The sequence below is a fragment of the Natator depressus genome, chromosome 12, assembly GCF_965152275.1.
Source record: "Natator depressus isolate rNatDep1 chromosome 12, rNatDep2.hap1, whole genome shotgun sequence".
NCBI lineage: Eukaryota > Metazoa > Chordata > Testudines > Cheloniidae > Natator > Natator depressus.
Window position 1 is genome coordinate 10,703,195 of NC_134245.1, and position 26,609 is coordinate 10,729,803.

At 41.0% G+C, this 26,609-nt stretch overlaps 1 protein-coding gene across 1 annotated transcript in view; it reads right to left on the reverse strand.

Moving 5' to 3' along the window:
- Positions 1–26,609, reverse strand: part of SMPD3 (sphingomyelin phosphodiesterase 3) — a 248,842-nt gene that overhangs the window by 49,581 nt on the left and 172,652 nt on the right. Inside the window, exon 3 of the mRNA XM_074968581.1 lies at positions 18,190–19,813. Coding sequence (XP_074824682.1) covers positions 18,190–19,533 — 1,344 coding nt within the window. The 5' untranslated portion in view covers positions 19,534–19,813. The remainder of the gene's footprint in view (positions 1–18,189; positions 19,814–26,609) is intronic.

Genomic DNA, 26,609 nt, shown 5'->3' on the forward strand with positions numbered 1-26,609 from the left:
ATTAGAACTGCTCAGATTGTGATTCCAGGTGTGGGGATGAGACCAGGGTTCCATTTCTGATGCTCCCCACCGTGAAGCTGGCAAGACATGAGAAGGGAGCATGCTGTGTTCTACAGGCCTGTAACAGATTACTTCTGCCTCAGCACCAGCTCAGAGGACCACAGGAACTGCATTGCAGAAGGGTGCCTGAGGTACACAGTGCCTCTCAGGGCTACACTCCTGTGGTGGTGCCATTTTCACACCAACCCTTGCTCTGGAATGTACCTAAAGGCAAAACCTAGCTTAAAATGCATAATTTATTGTCACCTGCCATTGCATCCTTCTATTGAGTTTCCTGTTATAATGGCATGGGATTGTGAAGAAGTGCCTAAAACAGCTTCCCATGCAAATTCAAAATCCCATTGCAGTATCAGGCTCAATATTGCTCATGTGGACATTTCTGAAGTGTATCTGTATGAGATATAGACTCTTTCTCAAACTGTATCTACTAAGGAAAATTCCAATAAACTAATATTAAAATATGCCTTTAAAGCTTCCAAACCATTTTCGGTTAGATAAACCACAGCAAGAGGAGCTAATTTATAATAGCCATACATAGCATCCTGCTAAACTCTGATGTTATCTAAAGCTGAATTAAAATTGAGAGAATGTGTATGTGATTGAATAAAGTGACCTGCTTATATAATTATACATTGACAAATGCAAAATTAGTACCTCTCTCAGTATTATACTGCAACATACAAAACATGTTCCAGTTCATAGTACATCTGCAAAGGTAAAACAAGATATAAATGCACACCCACTAATCAAACATTAAGACAGGTATGGAAAGATCCAAGGACAGATTCTGATCTCTGTTACACCGTTGGAAATCTGAAGCTTGTTAGTTACTCAGCTAGTAAGGCTCTGAAAAGATCTTTTTATTTCAAAAAGGGTTTAGGAGGCAATTCTATTAGGAAACAAGCATAAGTCTCTGTTGCTCCTTGTTTACATTGGACCTCCACTTGTGAACTATAAAATCAGTGAACAGCTCAGGTACTCTTTCATTTTGATTCACAGGAGACTGAAATCAATAAAAAGCCCTACAAAGGGGATTCCTTCTTTTCCTACACTACTCCCCCAAAATACCCTAGCACTGACTCTGGGCCTAATAGAATAAGACACTCATTCCCTAGTGACTTACCTCTTTCCTTCCCATAAATGAAATCAAGCCAATAAAGCTTGTGACAAAACAGATACTCATTATCAGCAACAAAAAAATCCACAATGCTTGCTAACAGCAACAGTTATTTGAGTGCCAGAGCTAAGGGAGCCACTTTTATTTCATCACATGACTGGTCATAGTGAGATTTTTCTGAACTGCTCTTTGATCTAGCGTCACTTGGAGTTACCATATCCTGGCATGACTGTCATACTGAGCTGGAGAACATTGATATCCTGCCTCCCAGGGGGATACATAGAAGTCCCCAAGATATTACTTGCAAAATAACAGTCAAATTCTATCACATCTTTGTATCTTTTAGGTGCCGACATAAGAAAGGTCGGAAATAGGTACACACATTTTAAACCCATATTGAAATGTGCTAGCATAGGTTGGGGGGGAATGGTAAACTCTTTGCTCACCAATAAGCACTGTAGCTCCTGAGCAGGGACTGTTGGCATCACTTATCTCCATGCTACTATTAAATTAACATACAAATTCTTGTTCTTTCACAATACCCACATGCAATTAAAAACTGATTTCCGAGGAGCACTGTAGCGAAGTGACGACTTACAGGTGTGGTGCCTCCTGCTGGTCATCCTGGGAATCAGCTTTCCAGCGTATGGAGCGCCATCTGCAGGCAGGTGTCTCGCCTGCTGCTGGCCCCGTGTCCCTCCCGGACTCCGGTCCCCTTTACCTCAGAGTTCTGCCCACTGCAGTACCCCACTGTCTGGGTCTCCCCTCCCAAGGGAACCCCCAACCCTCTATCCGCACCTCATCTCAGTGGCTAGTGCCAGTCATCATCTAGCCCCCGCTCACCGGGGCAGACTGCAGTCTGTTAACTCATCATTGGCAAGGAGGTTTGGACCTGGTGCCTCTGCCTATCTCTGGGCTGCACCTCCCAGCCCCAGTATGTGCATAGGCCTTTAACAAGGCCTCAGCCTGGGGACTTGCCAGGCTGGAGCTCCCCAGCTCCTCTGGCCTTTCCCCAGCCCTGCTCCACTCTAGGTACCCTTTTCTCCCAGGCACCCAGGTCCATCTCTCTCAAGAGCTAGAGAGAGAGTGTCCCCCAGCTCCTCCCTGAGCCCTTATACAGGGCCAGTTGTGGCCTGATTGGGGTGTGGCCCAAACTGTGGCTGCTTCCCCAATCAGCCTACCCTATTTGTTCACCGGGGCAGCCCTTTCCCAGGGCTGTTTTAACCCCTTCAGGGCCAGAGCGGGGTGACCGCCCCGCTACAAGCCCCAAGTTGGAAAAGGGGAGAAAACAATGTAATGCCACAAATCTCTCCAAAAGACAGAACTGTGCGATGCAGTATACATCCAGCACCCTCTGTTAGGGTGAGAAAAATCATTCATTTTATAGGGTTTGGCTGCCATTCAGATTCTAAATTTGTCTTTATAATGAGTAACAAAACACAAGCTGTCATAGTGACGAGTTAATTTGAAGATTTACCTCCAAATGATAGAGCTCCATGATAAATTTGCCTAACATCATGGCAAAACTCCAAACAGTTACCTTAATACTGTGAGGTAAGACTAGCTCAAGCTGACAAGCATAGTGGTATGAGATTACAGCAATAATACTCTCTCCTTAACGACAAAAATTGTGTTTAGGAGCACTGCTGCTCAAACTACTCAAACAGGGGCTTTCCATTCTGATATAGAAGTAGACTCAATGGTGTTATTATTTTCCATGGAAATAAAGCATCCCAGATTAAGAACAGGAGCATGACACATAAATAGGACTTTATAATATATAGCACAGTAGGCTACCACTATAGGAAAATCCTCCTAATAAGATTCCGTCAACGTGGCTAAAATGCAACGGAATGCTGAGAAATCTCGAGAAGAACACAGAATGTGAGTTTGAACTATGTGTTATAGACAGAGCTATTGAGAGAGGGAGAGAGAGTCTGCATATATATATATAAAAGCTATATATCTATCTATATATAAAAGCTAATAGAGACAGATACATATTGAGAGACAACACACGTAGTAAAGGGAAAAAACTGGAGTATCTAGTTTATCCCTGTGATTGGAGTAAAAATATTCCATTATAGTACTCTCTCAATTTTTTTCAACAAATCACCTAATGAATACTTCTATCAAAAGTGCCTCAACGATTTCCCATGGCAAAACATTTTCTAAGGGACATGTCTAAGCCAGGGAAATTGACCAGCATATCTGAGCAATTTCTTCCCAGTAGACAAACCCTAATTCCTATTGTTAAGAGATGTGTTCTATCTTCTCCCTTCAATTTCTCCTTTTCTCTTTTTCAAGTAATTGCTTCTCTTGATGCTGTCTCAGCTCTTGTGACTAGGCAAAGCTATTTATATACTTAATTGAAGACTTCACTTTCAGGATTGGGTTCAGAAATCTTGCAGGATGCTGAAGTTACAACCTATCTTTTCAACTCGCAGTCAAGAGGCAAGACCATAAATCGAATACAATACTGAATTTGCTTTGGGCACCTAAGAACCAGAATGGTACAAACATATTGGCAAGGATAAGAACAACAAAATGATTGCTGGGTTGGAGGGATTCACTTATGAGGCATGAGTGAAGGGCTATATACACATTCCATCACCAAGCTATATTTAAGGGGTGACATGATGGCCATCTACAATTCCTGTAAAAACCAATAATGCAGAGGGATTATTGAGAGGTATAATTAAGCATAAGGGGATGAAACTACCAGAAGAGAAAATTTAGATTGCATATCTGGAAAAATCTTCCTCATAGATCAATTAGACTGGAATAATCTCCAAGAAAAGTGGTGGAAATCCTATTGCTTGGAATATCTAAACTAGATTAGAAAAAGCACTTAAAATATATTGCAGGAAAGAATTCTCCTATACTGGAATTGATTTAAGGTTGAAACAAGTCAAAATATTTTGATTTACAAATGGTGAACCACATCATTTTGACCAGAAATGTCTAAAAAAGTATTTCAACATGTCCAAATTAAGTTGTTGAGTGTTGTCTGGAAATTTTCAGTTAAAATTTTTTGGTTGTTCTGCTCTTTGATTAGAAGTCTAAATTTTCTGCAGAAAGCAGTCTTTTTTTCATAAAAATTTCTTTTAGTCAAAACTAAATTTTCTATTGAAAAACAGCTGCAATGGAAAAACGTCCACCAGTTCTACTGGTGATTCCATTGCATTGCTATCCTGTGGGTTAGGTGACCAAGCCTAATGACTCTGTGTAGCTTCCAAAGAAGATATATTTTATTCCTACACTATCTGCCTGTAGTCTCTCTTGGTTAGTTTAGATAGGTTCTACAAGGTCTGCAAAAATCGTTATTTTACTATTTTGGCAGCTTTCTGTCTCTCTCGCCTTCAGGGATCTGTTGTAGTTTCTAAAGGAGATAAATTATTAACATAACATAATTAATGTATTATTACTATATTATTTAAGCACATTAAATTTAAATAAATTACATGTAAGTTAAAATGTTAGTGAGATTAGCTCAAAACTCTCTTTGGTACCCATCCTACCAACTACTGCTCTGAGTTCATGTCACAGCAGTTGACTTCACATTGAAGTTGGGGGGAAAATATGATGCTGAAACAACTGCAAGGGAGAATAGGACTAGCAAGATTTGCAGGAGTTTTAAAGTGGAGTGAAGGGGGAAAGTGAAACTATTTGGATATGATCAATACCATTAACTGGCAATTACTGGCTGTGGAAAGGATATACCTATGTTCCATAATCTCTCCACCCATGCTCTATCCTTGTGGCATTTTAACTTCTCCCAAGCGCAAAAAGAGAAAGGATGGGGTCGGTAATTCAGACTTTCCTGTCACTAAAGAGGGAAAAATATCCTTCTTAAAGATATTAATTGTAACAGGGTGGAGATACATGGTATTAAAAACAAACAAAACCCCCAAAATATGTGTCTGACACATCCAGGCCTAGCAGACGCTAAATATTTTTTGCATTAAAACTATATGATGACAGAAGTTGAGTGTGTAGAAAATATTTAGGTCACCTACCTGACTTAAATGGAACTGCTTTTAAAAGTTGCTTAAACAAAACCATGCATGGCAGTATATGCCCCTTTTATACATATTAGGATAACTGCAGGTATGGGGGTAACAAATTTATAAAAAAACTCAAGAAACATCCCAGCCCTCAGCCCAGATCCCCAAATAATCTTTTATTCAGTTCACAAAATAAGTAAGCTAGCTACCTTTATACATACATTCCCATCCCTTCCCAGTCCCAAATCCAAGATGGATTTCCTACCAATGCTGAAATCCATCTTGGAGTACCAGCAAATCTAAACACCTACTCTGGGTTGGCTGCTTTCCTGAATGTTGCGAGTTCCAGAGACCACTGATCTTAACTTCACTCCACACCTGCCCCTCCTTACTCTCTTCTCCCCAGCCCTGTCCTCTTCACTCTTTCTTCCATTCAGCTGATTCCATCCTAAGAAAACCCACCACAGTGCAACAAAAACCACAGTACAATTGCTGCCATCACACTGCTCTTTCTGCTTGTGGTTTCTACAACTTTTGCCATCTTTTGTCTGCCTTGTCTATTTAGATAGTAAGCTATTTGGGGTGGAGACCATCTACTATGATGTGTTTGTACAGCACCTAGCACAGTGGAGATGCATTTTTGGTTGGCCCTTTGGCACTATCATAATAAAGATGATAATAAAATATGATGTCACTGAAGGAGGGGCATGTTGGGCATCAAAAAGGGGGAGCTGGTTGTCAAGAAACTTGTTGGGTGTTGGTGAGAGGAAGCTCTTTGCTTGAGAAAAGGGATCTAGGGACTGGGGTTACGGGAGCTGTTGGGAAATGGGAGATAAGGTCAGGTGGAAAGGAAGAAGTTAGATGGCTTGGGAGGTGGGAAAGAGAGACTTCAAATGGTTCAAATGCATTGGAATAAATATCCAAACTACACCTTGTGAACTTAGAACATAGGGTAATAAGACAATTTCCATAACCCATTACAAGTACAAGCACCTAATGAATGTTCCACACTTCAGGAAGAAAGTTTCCAAATCAATCATACAAATAAAACTAAATGATGGTAACTTATGGTATCTGTAATCACATTACCACTTACTGTTCTACAAAACATAGGTGTTTGTTGAATGTGCTATTGAAACAGGGAGTCTGTCTGGAAAGAAACAGGAAGAGCTGGTGAAGGAGAGTGAAGAAACTTTATCAAAGTAAAAGCTATTTAAATCACTAACATAAAAAGAAAATCTCTTTTCTCTAGAGGGTGATTCAAGGAACTCCTCTTTGATCAGCTAAAAGAAACCTCCAGGGAGTGACAAATGCTAAAAAGTGCATTTCAGAGCAGACTTGGAATAGAATCAGCTGCATTCAGAGTCATTGACTATCCTATAATCTATGATGGAGATAGTAGTAGTAAATCCATAATTAAGGATGTGTTGTGCTGTGCACCTGAAGTAGAGATTAAAACTCTTCTTTTGAATGTATGAAAAATATAGTGTATCCTCACTAAAACTACAGCACTTACTCTGAAGAGTCTGAGTACAGCATGAATTTCTGAGAATTTACAAGTAAATCTGTTCCTTACTTTAGGAATTGAAATTCCTATGGGTTCATAAAGAAATTTAGCAACCAGTTTCACTCTATTTTTTATTTTTTCTTTCCCCCAATGGCTCAGTAACAAAACACCTTCAAACTTCTGATATACTTAAAACTCACTGTAATCTTGCGCATTGTTTACATTTGAATATTTTGTTTTAGGACATATGGTCACTTTTTCTCATTCTTCATAGCTGAAAGTTTCTCTTTCAGGAAAGGCTGAAGGATACAATAATTTCCTGCTGAGAATTCCACAAATAACTGCCTTCTTTCAAAATGGCAGCCATCTTCCATCGTTCTCAATGGGACTGAAACCACAGCTTCACTCATTGTTCTCAGTGGTTGTCTGAATGTCTTAACTCTACATTTACATACTCTTAAAATGTTTGGAATTCCTTTAAGTTTAACCTGTGAACTTCCTGGGGCTATAAAGCTTATTTTTGGAACAATTACAACATCCCTGTAATTTACCTTAAATTGTGGATATTTACTCTTACCTTTAACTCTACTTAAAAACATAGCTTTTGTCTGGGAAATATGTATTTATTCTGGCAAATTGTGAAGCGGTGATCATATTTGTAGCCGAAACCAGCAATTCATCAGGACTAGATCGGTTTTAGCGGCTTTCTTGATACAGACGCATTATTAGGATGGAATCCAACAAATTACACAACACGTTTATCAAGAAATGCTGCTACAGGGTCAACAATCACATGGTCACCAAAAGCTTCGGTTGCATGGTAAGATTGCCAGTAATGGAAACAGAGTCAACATCCACGTAGGTCATCGGAAGGCCATAGACAGAGATCAGCTCTAACTACCCAGGTATCTGTTGGAAAAGTAATACAGCAAAATACAAAATCTCCATTTAGTTCTTGCACTGTACTGGGGACAACTTCTAGGTTCAGCAGGTGGGGGAAGTAACCAGGAGGCCAGCCATTTTAGACTGGCTTCTAACAGGGAAGAAGTGATTGTGAATCTGATGGTAGAAGACAATTTGGGTGAAAGTGAACATGAAAGGATATGTAATTCTAAAGAAAGGAAAGAGTGAGAACAACAAGGTAAGGACAATGGAGTTCACAAAAGCAGACTTTAACAAACTCAGAGAACTGGTAGGTAAGGTCCCATGGGAAGAAAGTCTGAGGGAAAAAAGGAATATAGGAGAGCTGGCAAGTCCTCAAAGAGACAACACCACAAAAACACAATAGCAAACTATCTCAATGCAAAGAAAAGATAGGAAAAATAGCATAAAGCCAATATGGTCCCATCAGTAGTTCTTTAATGACCTGAAAATCAGAAAGAATCCTACAGAAAGTGGGAACATGGCTAAAGATGAATACAGAAGAATAGCAAAAGCATGTTGGGACAAAATCAAAAAGGGACACAATTAGTTACACCTAACAAAGCACATAAAAGGCAGTAAGAAGGTGTTCTATAAATACATTTAGAGCAAGAGAAAGAAGAAGGGAAGTGCAGGTCCATTATTTGGTGTGGAACGAGAGGTAATAATGTATGACATCAAGAAGGCTCAGATGTTTAATAGCTATTTTGTTTAACTTGACACTAAAAAGGTTAATTATGGCCAGATGCTTAACACAGTTAATATTAACAAGGGTGAAGGAACACAAGCCAGAATAGGAAAACAACAGGCTAAAGAATATTTAGATAAGTTACATGTATTCAAGTCACAGAACCTGACGAAATTCACCCAGGAGTATTTAAGGAACTAGCTGAAACAATCTCGAAAATATTAGCGATTGTCTTTGAGAGTTCATGGAGGACAGGTGAGGTCCCAGAGGACTGGAGAAGGACAAATATAGTACCTCTCTTTAAAAAGGGGAACAATGAGAATTATAGACCAGTCAGCCTAACTTCACTATCTGGAAAGATACTGGAACAGTATCAATTTGTAAATATCTAGAAGATAACAGGGTAATTAATAATAGGCAAGATGGATTTGTCAAGAAAAAACATGCCAAACCAACCGAATTTCCTTCTTTGACAGGATTACTGTCCTACTGGATGGGGGGAAAGCAGTAGATGGGATATATCTAGTGGGATCCTGCCGGGGTCTTTTCACAGACTTTTCACACAGCCACACATGACATTCTCATAAGCAAACTAGGGAAATGTGGTCTAGATTAAATTTCTATAAGGTGGGTACAAAACTGGTTGAAAGACCATATTCAGAGTAGTTATAAATAGTTCCCTGTAAAAGTGGGAGGATATATCTAGTGGGATCCTGCCGGGGTCAGTCCTGGGTCCAGTAAAATTCAACATTTTCAGTAATGACTTGGATAATGGAGTGGAGAGTATGCTTATTAAATTTGTGGATGACGCCAAGCTAGGAGGAGTTAGGAAAAACTCTCTATAAGGATAGTTAAGTACTGGAATAGGCTTCCAAGGGAGTTTGTGGAATCTCTATCATTGGAGAATTTTAAGTACAGGTTAGACAAACACAGGTCAGGGATGGTCTCTAGGTTTACTTGGCCCTACCTCAACATGGGGCTGGTGGCTGGACTAGTGACCGCTTGAGGTCCCTTCAACCTTACATTTCTATGGATCAGATGGTGCTTGATCTGCAAGGAAACTACACTCCTTTTCTATATGTCATGCTTCTGCTGCTGCTGCTGCTACGAAACAATTATTAGTAGACACTGTGGATGAAAGCTCCATTACCTATTTGATTGAAATTGCACACAACTGGAGTCTCCTTTTCAAAGCAACTTCCACTTCGGAGAGTTCTGAATTAAGATTAGGCGGTGGCATAGTTTTCCCACTCAAATGCAGGGCAAAATGCCATAGAACACACTGCTCTATGAAAAAAACTATGGATGTATCTACACTTCAATAAAAGACAGCTGCAGTTTGTCTGAGTCAGTTGACTTGGGTTCAGGCGTGTTATAAAATTGCAGTGTAGACAGTCAGGCTTGGGCTGATTCCCAGGCTCCATGAACCCCATGAGGAAGATAGGTCTCAGAGCCAGGGCTCCTGCCTGAGCCTGAATATCTACACTGCTATTTTTAACCCTGTGGCCCAAGCCCCACAAGCCCAAGTTAGCTTATCCAGGCGCTGTCACAGTGTAGAAATATCTTATGTCGATGAGAACTAGGGATCCTAGAAATCTATTTGCCATGGAAAAATGCAAAATGTGCGTTTTTACAGAGAATCTTTAATTTTTACATTTCGTTTTAAAAAACAAAACAAAACATATACAGTAGAACCCCATACCACCGGTGCTCACACAGGAATATGGGAAACTGATGCTTCAGGGCCGGGTGGCAGGGCTCCCACGGTCAGATTTCATTTTAGTTGTGGAAAAATGCAGATTTTTATGATTTTTTATTGAAGAAGTTTGTTTTTTTTTTCATGGAAAACTAGGATCCCTGATGAGAACTCACAAATATTTTCTTATCTTTGTCCTATCAGCAAAAACTTTGATTTCTAAAGAACAGGCCACTGTCAATAGAGAAATATACAAGTTTCTGAGTTTATCTAAACCATTACATAAACTTGTTTATTTTAAGCCATTTTCCTGTTCTATGCAGTAACATTGTATTTGTAAGCATCTGTGAAATAGACACAAATACATAGTAACTGAGGACGTGCTGTATTCTGTTGCATGTAAGTAAAGATGTCCACATACCAGGACACTTCATTACAGCACTGTGCTATTCTTTGTTCAGAAGAGGAGAGACACAGGGTGTTAATATTAGCCAGAATGTATTATAGTGAGATGGGGAGCTAACAGCCTATTGAGATCCCCAACTTGTACCGTGGTAGGAAAGAAACTTAGGTCATAGGATACAAAATGATATCACAATGCAGACATAAAAAATATCAAATATCAGAACCCAGTTTGGAAGAGCATTGGAGTTTCAGTGGCAGGGAAGTGGACAAATTTTATGGCATACACTCTTGGGTAGAACAAGTGGATAAGACAAAGTCCATGCTTAAAAATGGTTGCGGGTAAGACCTCACCTTCTGACAAATACAGTGCACTGTTTGTTCAGAATAAAAATGGATTGATTTTTTCCCCTTACCTAGTGGAGATAACACATTCTCTTTTATATAAAATTTATGATACTAAGTTATTCTTCAGCTGAGTGTAGGACAAAAAAATGTGTGTGCTTGTGTGTGTGTGTGTGAATGCACTCACACTAAAGCGAAGTTCATGACTACCATGGACGTTCACAAGGTCCCACTTGTATTTACTTTCATCCAATCAGGAGGCAATCTGGCTTATCAGACATCATCATGAGCACAGAAAAGCATGTGAGCCAGTCATACTTTGCAAAGATATCTCTCCCCTTTTTGTAGTGAAACAACATTAAAGGCTATGACAGGAGATGTAAAATCTGCAAAAGAGTCCGAGGTTGTTTCCCGAGGGAACAAATGGGGAACTCTGTGCTAGAACACAATGTCACCAAATCCAAGGCAGAGTCTTGCAGGGCCCAAGTTGTCAGAGTATGAAAATGGATTGGTTTTCCGGCATGTTTGGTAACTTTTTCTCATTAGTCTTCAGTGGCAGCAGAGACCAGTTGATTTAATGCATTACCTATTAAATTGTCTCTTAGATGTGAGTAGAATTTTTTTCTCCTAGATCTCTCTTATTATGTACCAAAGGGACCCTCATGTTTGAGATGGAGAACACTACCAGAGGTTCAAGGGAACAAGGTGCTGGGTTGACAGTTCTGAAGACTTAAGTTCTCCACTTACCAACAGAACATGGAGCATACAGGAAGCAACAGCCCCTCACTGTCTTGCTAATACATAGGCTTGGCAGGATTCTATTTAAATTGAGAGATGTCAGTAAACATGGATTTCAGCTCACACACTGAAATCACAAAAAAAAATTCCAACAGTAATTCCAACAGTGACTCGGTGCAACACCTTGCGCATGCAGTGATTGGGTGTCACCGACCCTGCAGCAGTAGAGAGAACCCTCTGTAGCCCTGCAGTTATGGGAGGGAGGAAGGGAAGGACAATGGAGCTGCAGACAGCTCCTTGCACAGCCACAGGCCAGTGACACTGGAATCCTACAGGCACAAGGTGTGTGGAAGGCTGCAGTCTTGGCAGGGCAGAGCAGAGACCGCAAGCCAGGGACATCAGGAGAAGGCCAAACCTCAACTGTGGGGGAGGCCATCCCACTGCTGAATGGCTCCTGCCCAGGGACGGAGCCGTTCAAGTGGGGAGGTATCCCCAGTGACTGGAGGCTCATCTCCCCCTTCCTCCTCCTCCTCGCAATCCTGGCCAGGGGTCTCTGCTCTGCCCCACCAGGACTGCAGCCTTCTCTACACCTTGCACCTGCTGGGATCAAGTATCATCAGCCCTTTGCAGCTCTGCTGTCATGGCCCTGCTCACTTACTCACCAGCCAAGAGTGTTGGAGCCCACCTTGGGCAGGAACTGTTCAGCAGTGGGGTGGCCTCCCCTGCAGCCCAGAGCTTGTTTTCCTCCTTGCATCCCTGGCCCAGGGTCTCTGCTCTGCTGGCCCAGGACTACAGTTTACCCTGCACATTCTGCCCAGGTGTCTTTAGCCCCGCTGCCCAACAACCCTGCTATCAGTTCGGCAACCCCCTGTAGCCCTGCTGTCAGCGCTGCCCTAGCCCTAATCCCAATTCTACCCCCTCCATTTTCCACAACTGTAAAAATAATTAAAAATCAGGAAAAATAAAATAATCAGTACCAATTATCAAAATTTGAAAAATAATAAAAATTGAGTTCTGCCAAGCCTATTAGAATGCCTTAATCTTGACCTGGAGATATCACCTTCTACGGAGGAGAAATTAGTTCAAGCTTCCATGCCCAATCCATGGTTTAGCTCATGAAATTGCCAGCCAAAGTGCCAAGGATGATGGTGGCTTCTGTGATGGACTATAAAATCCACCTTTATACAGGCCTATGAAAAGCGGTCAGCTGGCATCAAGTCAGCCACCACTGGTCAAGGCTAGGTTTGAACCAATATTAAAAGGCTCTGGATTCCATTTTTCTCTCTCTAGGCCTGGCTCTGCCACTGACCTACTATGTTACTTTGAATATGTCACATCAGCTTTTTGTGCTTCAATTTCTTCTTCTGCAAAACAGAGATAACAATACAGACCGTTCTTTGCAAAGTGCTCTGAGATCTATGGATGAGAAGCACTAGGTAAGAGCTGAGTGTTTTACAGATACTACTGCTGATACTTCAGCTATCTATAGCCCCAGATAAACTATATTGTTTGTCTACACAAACCCCTCAAAATCCAGAACTTCACAATCGGGGGCAGGGTAATCCTAATTTATAACAGAGCTCCCTCTTCACTGGAAAAAGGGCTTATTTCAAAGACGCAAGTGTGTGAAATGTAGGGAATTTTTTGGTGAAATAGTCTCATTTTGTAATGCAAAAGCCACTCAAATTTCAAACAGTTTTGAATTTAATTTAAATTTAATCTAGCTTCATGCTGCATTTGCTCTATAGCAGGGGACAGATGATACCAATAAAATAAGACACACACTCACACCCTCCATTCCCCTGTGAACATTCTTCTGATTTTGGAAGCTAGCTTTTTTTTTGAGATTTTGCAAGGTTTAAGGGTTTGTCATCATGATGGCTGGAAACTGTACATGATTAAATACATAACCCCATGACACTCACCCCAATCAACTCTTCTTCCCCTCCCTCCCCCAGCCTCTCCCCCACAGTACGGAGGTCATTCCTCTTTTATCTTGAGAGCTGAATCTGTGGTACAGGAGAGGTAAGAGGAAGACTCTGAAGTACTACTCTGTTTTTGAAAGACATAGCTTTCCTCTTCCTAAAATGGCAGCATGTTCTCCTTTCCACATGAAGCAGACAGAATCTAATCACACAGTCCTGCAATATGCCTGCCTGCATAAAGAATAATTTTAACTCCATCCCTGAAATTAGAATGGGGAGCAGCTAGGCTCTTCCTCAACAAGACTACATGGACTGATGCTGAGATAAACCCTTAATTTAAATCAGATTAGGTTGGATATGGTCCAAAGCAATGTGGGAATAACTACTAGCAAATGAAAATCTTAATCTGGAAACTAGTGACATCCAGTTCCAATCAGGGGCTCCCAAATGACTATGGAAAATCAAAACAGGATCTAAAGAATGTACTTTGTGAGAAGATAGATGAGGATTGCTTGGGAATATATTTGCAAAATAAGCATGTGGGGGACAGCAAGTTGAAGAGGGGTTCCAGGGAGCATTTGGAGGCTGAGAATGAAGAATGAGATAAGACTAAGAAGAGCCAGATGATGAAGCCTGTAAAATTAGTGGAGAATAGGACTGCCAGACACCTGGCGTTATGTCAGGGACATTTCCCATGTTATAACTCTTGTAAGACACACCATGTTCCAGCTTGAAGGAAATAGGCAGCTGATTACCCCATGGCCATGTGGCTCCCCCATGGTCAAGGGAGAAGCTCAGATGCTGCTCTCCTGTATTACTCTTAAGCATGGTCACCATATTTTCTATAAAATAGTTAATTTTAAAATAGTTAATTTCAGGTATGGCAAAAAAACAGTATTTTACAATCAGACAGATTTTATGCTGATGATGTGATGATTTAACTTAGTGCTCCCTTGGTTTAATGTACTGGCACTTGGATGACTTTTAGGGACAGATATCTGCTGAAAATTACCTAGAATGGCCTCTCCTCACATGTAGTCTAGTTAAGCTCTTATTAAAAACACAGTTGTCTGTCCTATGAAATCTCATTACTATTGTTCCAAACACAACAAAATGAATTATGTCACTCCGTGATAAGAGCTCTAGAGCTTTACAACACCAATTGTCCTCCAGGGTGTGTTCCATTGCATGGTATTTGCTTCCTGCAGGAAATACACTTCCCAGCTGCAGAGATGTCTGCAGGACTATATGTTCTGTACAGATGCAGACATCCCCATATAAACCCTTATCTAAAGCCCACTGAAATCAGTGGAAATTCCTGCTAACTTCAGTGGTCTTTGGCTCAGGCCCATAATATCCAAGCCCCTCATTTGTTGTAGGTTATCGTTTCAGTAATATATAAACTCTGCTGTTTGTGAAGTGTTAAAAACTTTTTTTTACTAAATAAGTTGTGTCAAAGCTAAACTATATAGATCATCCTGCATCTTCTCATGAAAGAAATAACCTGTGACCATTAATGTACAATTCAAACTGAAAAGCATTTCATAGTACAGAGTACACTTAATTCAGAATAAAAACATTTGGGGAATAAAATACAATGTGTCAGAATCACACAGGCATGAAACAAATATTGTTTTCAAGCTGGGTCTGAGATGTGTACCAATTTAAGTGATCTTGGCCCTTCTGGAGTCTTTAAAGTAAATTGGTCCCTCATCCCCTGCTAAACTGTGACTTTAAGAACTTGAATCAATAATTAAGTCTATTATCCCAATGGTATCTGGAAAAGAGGCTTAATTTTCTGCAAGGGGAATGGAAACACTGCTGACTTCCTAGCAGGGTAACAAATCAATGACGCAGCAATGGGCAGCTGAAAGCAGATTAAAAACAATCTCTTAATCCTTAATATATGCACAAATTGCAGTGGAATCATTGTGACCTGAGTAGTTTCCATATTGTAGAGAGTTTATACTTGTTTTATGTATGCAGCTCTGAATGATGACAGAACAAACTTTAGTTCTTTTTTTTATTGATAAACATACCTCAGGCTACAAAATTTAGGTCCAAAATGTGAACCTCATTAGCTCACGGTGTACAGACCTCGGATTTTGGTTCTGTAATATGTAATATATATTAGGAATGGTAAATGATTACAAATTATACACCGTATGTATGTGTATGTTTGCTTGTCTTCTAATTCCCATATTTAAAGGTTCTGATTTGATTGTTATTAGGGTTTACCAAAACATTCTATCAGCTATCCATTCACCTATAGACCTTATAGAAAAAATTACAGGAGCTCCCATTGTTCATTACTTGCACTGAACCTTATTAAGCTGTACTTTCAGTCTCTTATTCTTAATGACTACTGCAACAATGGATTTTGAACAACCTAAAGTGCACTTCTGCAAGAAAAATGTATCTGCTTTGAGCACTTGAAACATTTTATTGTTTGTAAATGAAACCTCGGACTTAAATTATTGGAGAAAATTCTTAAACTGGAGGTATGTGTGGCACTCTGTACCTTAAAGCAGCACCCTGGAACCCCCATATTCACCACTGACACATAATGATGATGTTTTGTACAAGGTATGCCTTGTGAGGTATCATTTTAAAATTCTTGATCTGTTGAACTTTAATATCCTGTTAGATTGTATGTGCTATCATTGTATGTGAAGTAATGAAGTTTTGCGCTATGTGTGTTACTGAAATATGTTTGAGGTTGGGAACACCCACAACCAGCCTTTCAGGTACAACAATGGAGTAGCCAGATGGGCTCATGGTCTGTTAAAGGGAATCCACACTCCCAAACATCTCAGAAGACTTCTCAGAGACATCATGTAGACTATGGAGGCTGCTTGACCAATGGGGGTGGATCTCCATGTCACAAGCATAGATTTTTCCAGCAAGCTGGAAGAAACTATCAAGAGGGGAAGTGACATTATGACTTGGCCTCACTCTCCCCACAACTCAACATCTGGAAACATGTCTGGAGGACAAAGACTTTGAACTGGGGAGGGTGGTCCTGGGCTGGAGGAGAGTTCCAGCCTGAGTACTGAAGATCTGTGGCCTGTTTATACTGTCAGGGTGAGACACTGCTCGATTCAAATCCTGTTTAGATTCTAGAACTCAGATAGGAAATTTACTTTTATTTCTTAGATAACCAACCTTGAGCTCTACACTTACTATTTATAATCACTTAAAATCTATATTTCTGTAGTTTATACCTTTGTTTTATATTTTACCTAAAACAGTGTGTTTTGGATGAAGTGCTTGGGAAATCTCAGCTCAGTTTACAAAGGCTAGTGTGTATCCTCTCCACATCGAGGAAGGGGCAGACGGGGTAATGAACTTACACTGGTCAGGCTTCTGTCCAGGGCAAGATAGTACAGTTCAGGGGTGCAAGGCTGGGGAGCTGGAGGGAATTTGCTGGAGCCTCTCTATTGTTGGTTCATGAGCGGCTAGGAGAAGCATTCGTGCAACTCAGTTGGGTGTGTCCCTGCCTGTGGATATCTGCGTAAGTGCACTACCTGCCAGAGGCTTTTAGCTTTCCAATAGCATCACAGTGTAAGAGGGAGCCCAGGTTGGTGGGACAAGATGACTCAGCAGACCCACAGTCCAGGTTGCACCCTGGGAAAACTCCTCACACTATGTCAAAGGCCAGAACCTAAAATCTAATATTCCTGGGGATTTTTGGATACGTTTGGATTAGAAACCCTGGATCTGAGTCTAGCCTTACAGTTTTGGTTCTTGGTCAAATCCAAAATGAGAAGGGGTGTGCTTTGTAGTTTCCGGTGAGATATACAGCCAGTCTCATAAGAATTCAACACAATATGTTGCCAGTCTTGCAAAACCAGCTCATTTTATGGAGATGTCTAGTATCTGCCTCCTCTGACTCTGACAAGCACAACTCTTTACTTCAGATCATATATTCTCACAACTATCATCTTATTTAAAATAATTGTCCTAAGAAATTGAAAAAAACATAATGCTCCCAAACTTCTGATGTGGAAAACAGAATGGGCAGTTGCACTCTGATTGTAGAAAACTGTCCTCCCAAAGAGAAGCATCTCAGACCTGCTCTCCAAAGCCTGGAAAATTTTACAAGACAACCCTCTTGAATAGTCACTATGTGAAACAGGCTCCCCAGACTTTTTGGTCCACTCGTTTTGCACTTGGTACTCACCACTGTCCTCCACTACATCTTTTACTCTGCATAAACTACTATCATAATTTTCAGTGCCAAACATTTTCCTTTGGTTTTGCTTACTTCTTTATCAACTGTCACCTCACACAGTGGGAGAGGCATCATTACATGCTAAAAAGACAGTTCACATATCTCTTGAAATAATGTTAGTTTTTGTTTTGTTTTGAGGCTGCCTGTCCCTCAAACATCCCCAGTTTGCTCTGTAAACACACAGTGCGAGTGAATGGTAGCGTCATTATCCCTCACCTGTTAATGAGTCTCTCGAGGCTTATTTAAAGCATACATGTTTTATTAAAAAGAGATTTCGTCAAAATGAGAGCAAAATCCCAAGAGAACAGCTTGACACTTTGACACCCTTAAATCTGAACTCAAACTCTACCCCCAAATCTTCAACGTTTCATGCACGTCTATCATCTTAGCACATTCCCTAAACCACAAATTCTAGCCTAAATGTAATCCAGATCTGAAAACTGCTTCTCTGACCCATCTCTAACAAAGTTTATTGACCAACAGTACAGGTTATTTATAACCAAGCGTGCACTAGAGACAATTACGGGTTTCAAAAAGAAAGGGCCTTACCTTGAGAAACAAGGCCCCCTTGGAAGCCAAGGAGTCCGTTCCTTTTCCATTGGGGTAACAGTGATAGGCAGCATCCATAACTGGGTAGCGGCTGGCAAAAAGCAGGCCACTGTTAACAAACTTAAAGCTACAGCAGCCATGGCAGCCATAGACCCCAACATCATATAGAATGTATTCAAAATAGTGATGGAGCTGCTGTTTCAACTTCTCTGCTGCTCTTTTGTCAAACACTTCCTGCAAACACAGGAAGTCCAAGTTGGCAGGGAAGAAAGCAGAGATCTCATGGTCAAAGATTTCATCCATATGCTTCTTTTTCCTCACAGAGGTCTTCTTCATGACCGAAGCTTTGTAAAGGAGCTTGTTGTTGATGTTACTTTGGTCCACTGTTCCATCTCCAATGCGAACCTTAACCAGGGACTCTCGTGAGGCAGTGTAGCTGTCTAAACTCCCAGAATCTCCTTCTTTCTGTTTATGGTTGGGTATTTGACCCTTTGGGCTCTCTCTTTCACCTTCCAATGAGTGTTCTGCTGGGCTACTGATATGAGCCTGGCCACTAATGGCATCCGCTTCTGGGTCTGAAATGTGGCCATTATCCTCCCCACTTATGCGCACGATACATGTGTTGTTGTCCTCTCCCTCATTTAGTTCCCCTCCAGTTTTAGCATCTCTGCTATCCTCACTGTTATTTGAGCCAGAATTGTCTCCTTTGTACTCCATAGATGATGTCCTTTTGATGCCTACATTGACAGCACGATTAGTGCTATCTCCAACTTGGGGAGAGACCAAGCTGCTGAAACTGGCTGCACTGATGGATGTGTTAGTGGGGGAATCTATATATATTTTTATCTGTGGTCTGCTTGCCCCATTTCTGATTCTCCGCCCAATTTCTCTAGCCCGGGCCTGTGTGTTGAACACATTGTTAAATCTTGCCAGAGAGTCTGGTAGCAGACAAACATTGGCACTACCAAAGCAGAAGCTTTTCCCATTGCCTGTAGCTTTCCATTCAGTAAGTAGTGTAGCTCCATTGACCTGGCTCTTGTCTTCTAGCCTGGAGTAGATATATGGCCTTCTAGCTGACTGGAGAGGTGACCATAACAAGAAGCCAATCAGGGCAAAAGGAAGAGATGCCACCAGAAGTGCCAAGTAGATGGGAGTGGTAATAATGATGCAGAGTGCTTGAAAGTAGCATGGATCATCTGCCCTTTGACGTTTCTCATAGGTGGTAGGAATAAAGGAGGCCACAAGCCTATCTGCAAACCAATAACATGGGAAAATCAGGCCCCAGGAAAAGGAATGCAGAACTGATAGAAAGCTGTTGGGAAATGGGGAAGTGTATAAAACCATTGCAACTCAGTTATGACAACACTTCAGGGACTACTACATGATGTCACCGTCAACCGTCCATCAGAACACTGCGGTGGAGGTCAGGGAAAAATTGTCCAGCCAACAGTTTGGGTTTGCAAGTGTAGTAAACACTTATCACCTTAAGAGCACCATTTCACTTTGTCAAGTACGAGGGAAACAAGGCCACTGTCTCTCTCTTTTTGGCACCTATAGTCTTCAGAGGAGGTCATTGCTCACTGCAAGGTACCATAATGAATCTCAGATGGGGCAGATGAAAAACCTGTAGAGACAAAAAAGTAAAAATATACTTAATATTTACTCAAGGTTTGAAGCATGTTCTCCCCCCTTCCCCCCACACTCACACCAGTTTTTCTTCTAAGTCAATGGTTATTTTCCTTTTGGTTGCTGTCATTTCATTCTAAATGGCAATGTGTGATTGTCTGCTAAACATTGGGTGATATCTTCTTTCAGCTATATGATGTAAATCTGCAATAACTCCATTCACTTGTATTTCTGAATCTGGCCCATTCAATGCAAATAAGTTTAAGGTTACCATGAAAATTATAGGTTTCAGAGTAACAGCCGTGTTAGTCTGTATTCGCAAAAAGAAAAGGAGTACTTGTGGCACCTTAGAGACTAACCAATTTATTTGAGCATAAGCTTTCGTGAGCTACAGGTGAGCTCACGAAAGCTTATGCTCAAATAAATTGGTTAGTCTCTAAGGTGCCACAAGTACTCCTTTTCTTTTCATGAAAATTATAACACTGAATTCTCTGCTGTTGCAAATTTAAAGTCTTAACCTGAGTACTACATTAGCAGGTTTTTTTAAATTTTATAATCTCTATCTCCTTGAGGCTGCACTGTTATTTAAATCAAATATATCTACATCTCATCAAATTCTATTTGCCAGTTATTTGTAGGTAGTTGTAAAACAGTATTATATTTAGTATCTTATCACTTAAGTTAATCTGTCTTGGAGTGACGTAAAAGTCCTTGGATGAACAAGAAAATATTTATGTGATGAGGGTTTGAAGGCAAAGGCACATTGTGATAAAGGGCTGAGAACAATTTGATGCTTGTTTACCAAAATGAAAAAGTCTTAGCTATACTGTTCTCTAAAATTTGCATTAGAGTAGCAACAGTTATGGCAACTCCACTCTGCTCAAACCGAGAAACAGGCGAGTTAACCAACAGGTGGACAGCAGTGAAGACAGGAAAAGGTAAGTAATCAGTACAGCCATGATAAAGGAGCACGAAATAAGCATGCCCTTGTTGCCGAGTCAACAGTGTGCCCTTGTTGTCAAGAAGGCCAATGGCATTTTGGGGTGTATAAGTAGGGGCATTGCCAGCAGATCGAGGGACGTGATCGTTCCCCTCTATTCGACATTGGTGAGGCCTCATCTGGAGTACTGTGTCCAGTTTTGGGCCCCACACTACAAGAAGGATGTGGAGAAATTGGAGAGAGTCCAACAAAAGGCAACAAAAATGATTAGGGGTCTGGAACACATGACTTATGAGGAGAGGCTGAGGGAACTGGGATTGTTTAGTCTACGGAAGAGAAGAATGAGGGGGGATTTGATAGCTGCTTTTAACTACCTGAAAGGTGGATCCAAAGAGGATGGATCTAGACTATTCTCAGTGATAGCAGATGACAGGACAAGGAGTAATGGTCTCAAGTTGCAGTGGGGGAGATTTAGGTTGGATATTAGGAAAAACTTTTTCACTAGGAGGGTGGTGAAACACTGGAATGCGTTACCTAGGGAGGTGGTGGAATCCCCTTCCTTAGAAGTTTTTAAGGCCAGGCTTGACAAAGCCCTGGCTGGGATGATTTAGTTGGGGATTGGTCCTGCTCTGGGCAGGGGGTTGGACTAGATGACCTCCAGAGGTCCCTTCCAACTCTGATATTCTATGATTCTAAGAGAGTAAGAGCATGGATAAAAGGATTTTATATTCTTTACCTTAGGCTAAACAAATTCAAATCAGTGTCTTTGTCAACACTGCTAATAAGACTGTGAAGTGACAAGTGTTTATTAATTTTTGGAATAAAATTCCCTTCTATAATTGATTTCTATAATTCTAAAACCTAGAATTTGTACAGTATTAAGCCATGCTGACTAAAGGCATAGCTACCAAATGAGAAAGAAAGGGGATATAGTGAGCTATGCTACAATGCTCATCTCTTTCCTTTCGTACTTGGGGAGGGGACAAGATGAGGATTGCAAGAGAATGAATATTGGCATGGTCAGAGTTAATATTTGGGGCTGGATCCACTGATGACTGCTTGAGCACTGACAGTGAATTTAAGTGGTTTAGTGCATATTTAGGTCTTCTAATGGGCATTTCTATTAAATGTGTTACAGCAAGCAAAACAACTGTATAGGAAGAATAAGTCTAGCTATTGAGAGAGTGAACATGTGCAGAAGCTTGGGTTAGGCACTGCACTGATATACTATTGGAGGAAAAACACAGTTCCTCAATTTTCTTTCACTATGTAAATTTCCCTCCCATTGGGCCAAGCTCTTAGTATTGATTTATGTTGCCACCGCTAACACATTTCTTTGCTGTGCTTAATATGAATAACCAGAGTGCAGCCTCAGAGTCTCCTGTACAGGTCAACAGTAATAATAAAAATAACACCGTTATAATTTGTGGTGTCAATAGTTCTCCTCTTTCCCAGCCATGTTATCCGTTTAAAAGGGATGAGAAATTCTTCCCTAGTTCTAGGTTTTCTTTCCATTGTGATAAGGCCCTCACATCACATTTCTAAAATCGGAGTCTTGAAATCAATGATCACTAAGGTGAACTGGAATTCCTTTCTTTTCACAAAAAATTACCATTGGCAATGAGCCTGTTTTGTTCTGGGAAGTGCAAACAAAAATCTAAATTACCCAGTCATTAGGCTGAGTTTCTTTCTATATGACAATGCCTTGCAAAATCCGACCACCACATTAAAGAGGAAATTTAGGTTCCTCCCAAAAATTACATTTCAGCCCTACTCCTTCTTCCACGCAGGTAAAAGGCTGAACTTCCATTGACTTTAGCGATAGTACAGGAGGATCTGAACCTTTACTAAGGATGTGGAACAATCCCTCTTCTTTTAATTAAAAAAATGGATGTCTAGAGTGCTTGGTTTGGAGGCTGCAATAAGACTCACTTTTGCAAATCTTTGTCTGATCCTTCTCTGGAGCAAAGAGCTTAGAAGTCTAAGCATCAGATCTGAATCTGTTTCTAGATTCCTTGGGACCACAGGTTAAAGTTTCAGCATCAGCTCAGTTATTCAACCTTTTGAAGCAAGGTGTGCAAGAAACTCCGTTCAGTTTTTACTGTGTGGAGGTCAGATGGATGAGACTTCAAGTCAATTCCTATTCAGAAATGCACTTAAGCATATGCTTAAACTCCTATTGACTTAAATGGGACTTCACCACATGCTTAAATGCTCTGCTGAATAAGATGCCTGAAAGATGAAGTTCTTTCTGTTCTATGTGAACAGTAAAGATCCCATGAGAGTGTTCATAAAAGCAGGGGTTTCCCCTTCAACCAAAATTCCATCAGCTTGAATCTCCTCTCATTTACACTAGTGGAATAACTATTTAAGTCAATGGTAATACATCAGGAAAAAATTGAGAGGAGAATCTGGCCCACCAACAATGCTCCACACAAGTACGGATATAGCGACACTAGGAAGAGGGTTCAAATGAAAAATTAAAAGGAGTCCCTTTCCCTAAATAGCTGACACCAAGTCCTCTCTTTGAGAAGAGTCATATTCTCCCCATCACTCAAAAGCTAACCACACCCTTTGCTAATGTCAGGAGGCCAACATTATTCACTGGAGTTTCAGTGAGCCCTACAAGTCTCTCAGTTCTCTGGGCCGATGGAACTGCTCCAGCCTCCCAGAGTCTGACTGAGAAGTGTAAATTTTTTTTAAAATCAGCTCAACACATTTTTTCATAATCTCATAAATAACATAAAATCAGTTATTCAGTTTAAAGAAAAGTCTTATTTTGCAAGTGTCAAGCAACTGACTTACTATTTACCATCTAACGGTTGTTGGCACTTTGGGGTGGTGCTGATGGAGAAAAACTAAGAAATCTGCTCTCCTGAATTTTTCCAAAAGATTTTAGGGCTTCTAAAATAATGTAATGAGACTACACAGAAAGGCATCTTTCCAGTCTGGTATGTACAAATCAAAGTAACTTAAATCCCATCCAATTATGTAATTATCCAGTAGACCAGAAGATGTGTGAAGAACCCTCTCTAATCTACTGGGTACTTAAAATGTTTTTTTAAAACCCCTGCCTAATTACATAATTAGCCAGTAGGCCTGAAAGGCTCTAATCTGCAACTGTCTCCTGGGTAAATAACACACAATTGTTTGGGGCTTGGGAAGAGAGGGTAGAACATGGATTTATATTCCAGTTTTCTGTCTAATGATATGTAACATTTTGGTGGGACTGATTTTGTTCCACACTAGAAACTCAATTTGAATTTAATATTTCCTCTCTTTTCTACCTCTTTAAAAATACCATACCAAACAAGTAGAACTATGATAGAGACATAATTTATCACATCGATTTTCCTTGGACAAAAGCATCCTTAAATAGATCATGGTAGATCCAATGGCTCCCAGGGGGACATATGATTCCTGGTGTCAATTTTGTAAATAATATAGTCAACACCTACTGGATGACAGGACACAGTAAAGCTAACTAGAGTAGGCCTTCACACACTCAATGCAAGTCTGTTATGGACTTAAGGGTCAATAAATTGTATATTAAGTATTCTTCAAGTAAGCCATAATATGATCAATGAAAATGGCTTCACTGAGTCGATTATACAAGCATAAAGAACTCTTGCATTCAACATGATCTCAATATGCTGTTGTATAGCTATTTTTTTAAAAAAGGAGATTTGTACAAAAATATTGTTGACTATGACTTCTGATGGCAAAAGCAAATCAATTCAGAGGAAGGGCTGAACAATACCCCTGAGACAGTAAAATATCCTCATTTTACAGAAACAAAGAGAGAAGTTAAGTGATTTCCCTGCCAGAGAATCAGTGAGAGCCAGGAACAGACAGACCCTAGATCTCCTGACTTTCAGTCCTGTACCTTAGCAACCAGAACGTGCCCCCACCCACCCATCACCTCCAAGATGCACAAAGAGCAAATGAACCAACAGAACAAAACAGGGGAAGAAATGTGAAATTTGTGCCACTCCAGCTCTCTGCAATGCTAAGAAGGAAAGGGCTCTGTATGTGTCAGCGGCAGTTTGTGGTTTTGAAAACATGAACAATGACGTCAGTAATATTTCTCCTAGTGCAGTGGTTTAAATGGAACCTGAGGCTAAGTGCATAATTCCTCATGTTGAGGGATATTACTTGGTAATCCAATGCTTTGTTCACAGGGGTTGGAGGGATTAAGGGAGAACTGAAGATTGTGCAAGGAAATGTATTCTTAAAGCATACAGAAGGTAAACAGCAGTTGTCTTTAGTAGTTTACTAAGTGTTTGAAGTCTTAAAAAAAGAACTTAATTTATTTCTTAAACCTGCTGGTGTGGAAGTTCTTGGTTAAAGTGATAGCAAGGCATCTGGTGAAAAGATTTCAACTAAAGATTTTTAGAATTAGTATTTTCTGTTATCTAGAGTGGCCCCAAAAGTGCACTAAAGAGAAGGTGAGGTAATATCTTTTATTGGACCAACTTCTCTTGGTGAGAGAGACAAGCTCTAGTGGTTCCTTGGGTTGTTTATTTGCATGTCTTATTAATTTAACAATAGATGCACCTACTAAAAAATTAAATTAAAAATTCCCTATCTACTTGCATAGTGATTTGATGAAGAGTTAGAAGCTTTTGAAAATTTTACTGTAAATGATTTGGGAGCATACGTCCCCTTTTCAAAAGCACCTAAGTGACTTAGAAGGTTACATCAAATTGGCTTACAGTGAGTTTAGTCTCCAAACTGCCTTTTTTGAAAATGGGACTTAAGCTACTGAAATAAATAGTCCACTGGTTTGATCCACTATGGCAGGTCCTATGTGAGTCAGCTTTACCACAAAGAGAAGCATCATCTGTAACCATAATACTATTTAAGGTTTCTGAATTACCATTCTACAATCAAATTTGCATGACTGTAAAGGGTAGAATTTTAAAAAGCTCTTAAATCCCTCAAGTCAATGAGATTTAAGCTCCTAAGCAACTTGGGAGCAGTGTTCCCTCTAATTTTTCCCACCCATGTGTGGAATGAATTTTGTTATGTGCACCAATATGGTGGTGATGTGTGACATATCACCTCCATATTGGTGCACATAACAAAATTCATGTGGCGGGTTGGGACCGAGGCGTTCGGAGTGTGGGAGGGGGCTCAGGGCTGGGGCAGAGGATTGCAGTGCAGGGAGGCGGTGAAAGCTCTGGCTGGGCGTGTGGGCTCTGGGGTGGGGCTGGGGATGAGGGGCTCAGGGCTGGGGCAGAAGGTTGGGGTGCAGGGGGGTGAGGGCTCCGGCTTAGGATGTGGGCTCTGGGGTGGGGCTGGGGATGAGGGGTTTGGGGTGCAGTGGGGCTTCCCGAGGCACCGGTGGGGAGAGAGGACTCCCCCCAGCAGCATCTGAGTTGGGGGGGGAGAAGCGCCTCTCCCCCGGCCATGACAGGTCCAGGCCAGGCTGGGTCGGGGCGCCTGTCCCCTGGCCACGGCAGGTCCAGGCCAGGCTCGTTTAGGGCCAGGGGAGGGGCACCTGTCCCCCAGCTGCAGCAGGTCCAGGACTGGGCTGGGTCGGGACGCTGCAGCAGATCCGGGGCTTGGGGAGAGGCATCTCTCCCCGCTGCAGCCCTGAGTGCCTATGCGGTGCTCAATGGGCAGCTGCATGGCCACGCAGCTTAGAGGGAACTTAGCTTGGAAGCTTTTGGAAATTTTACTCTTGGAATCTATTGATTAACTTATAAATAAATCGGAATATAGTAACACAAAGTTTGAATACAGAATGATAAACTCAGAGACCTTAAAGGTGTTAACGTTATAGACGATGTGTCTCTCCGTGGTGAAGCTGACTCACACAAACTGCCATACTGGATTAGACAAGTGGTCC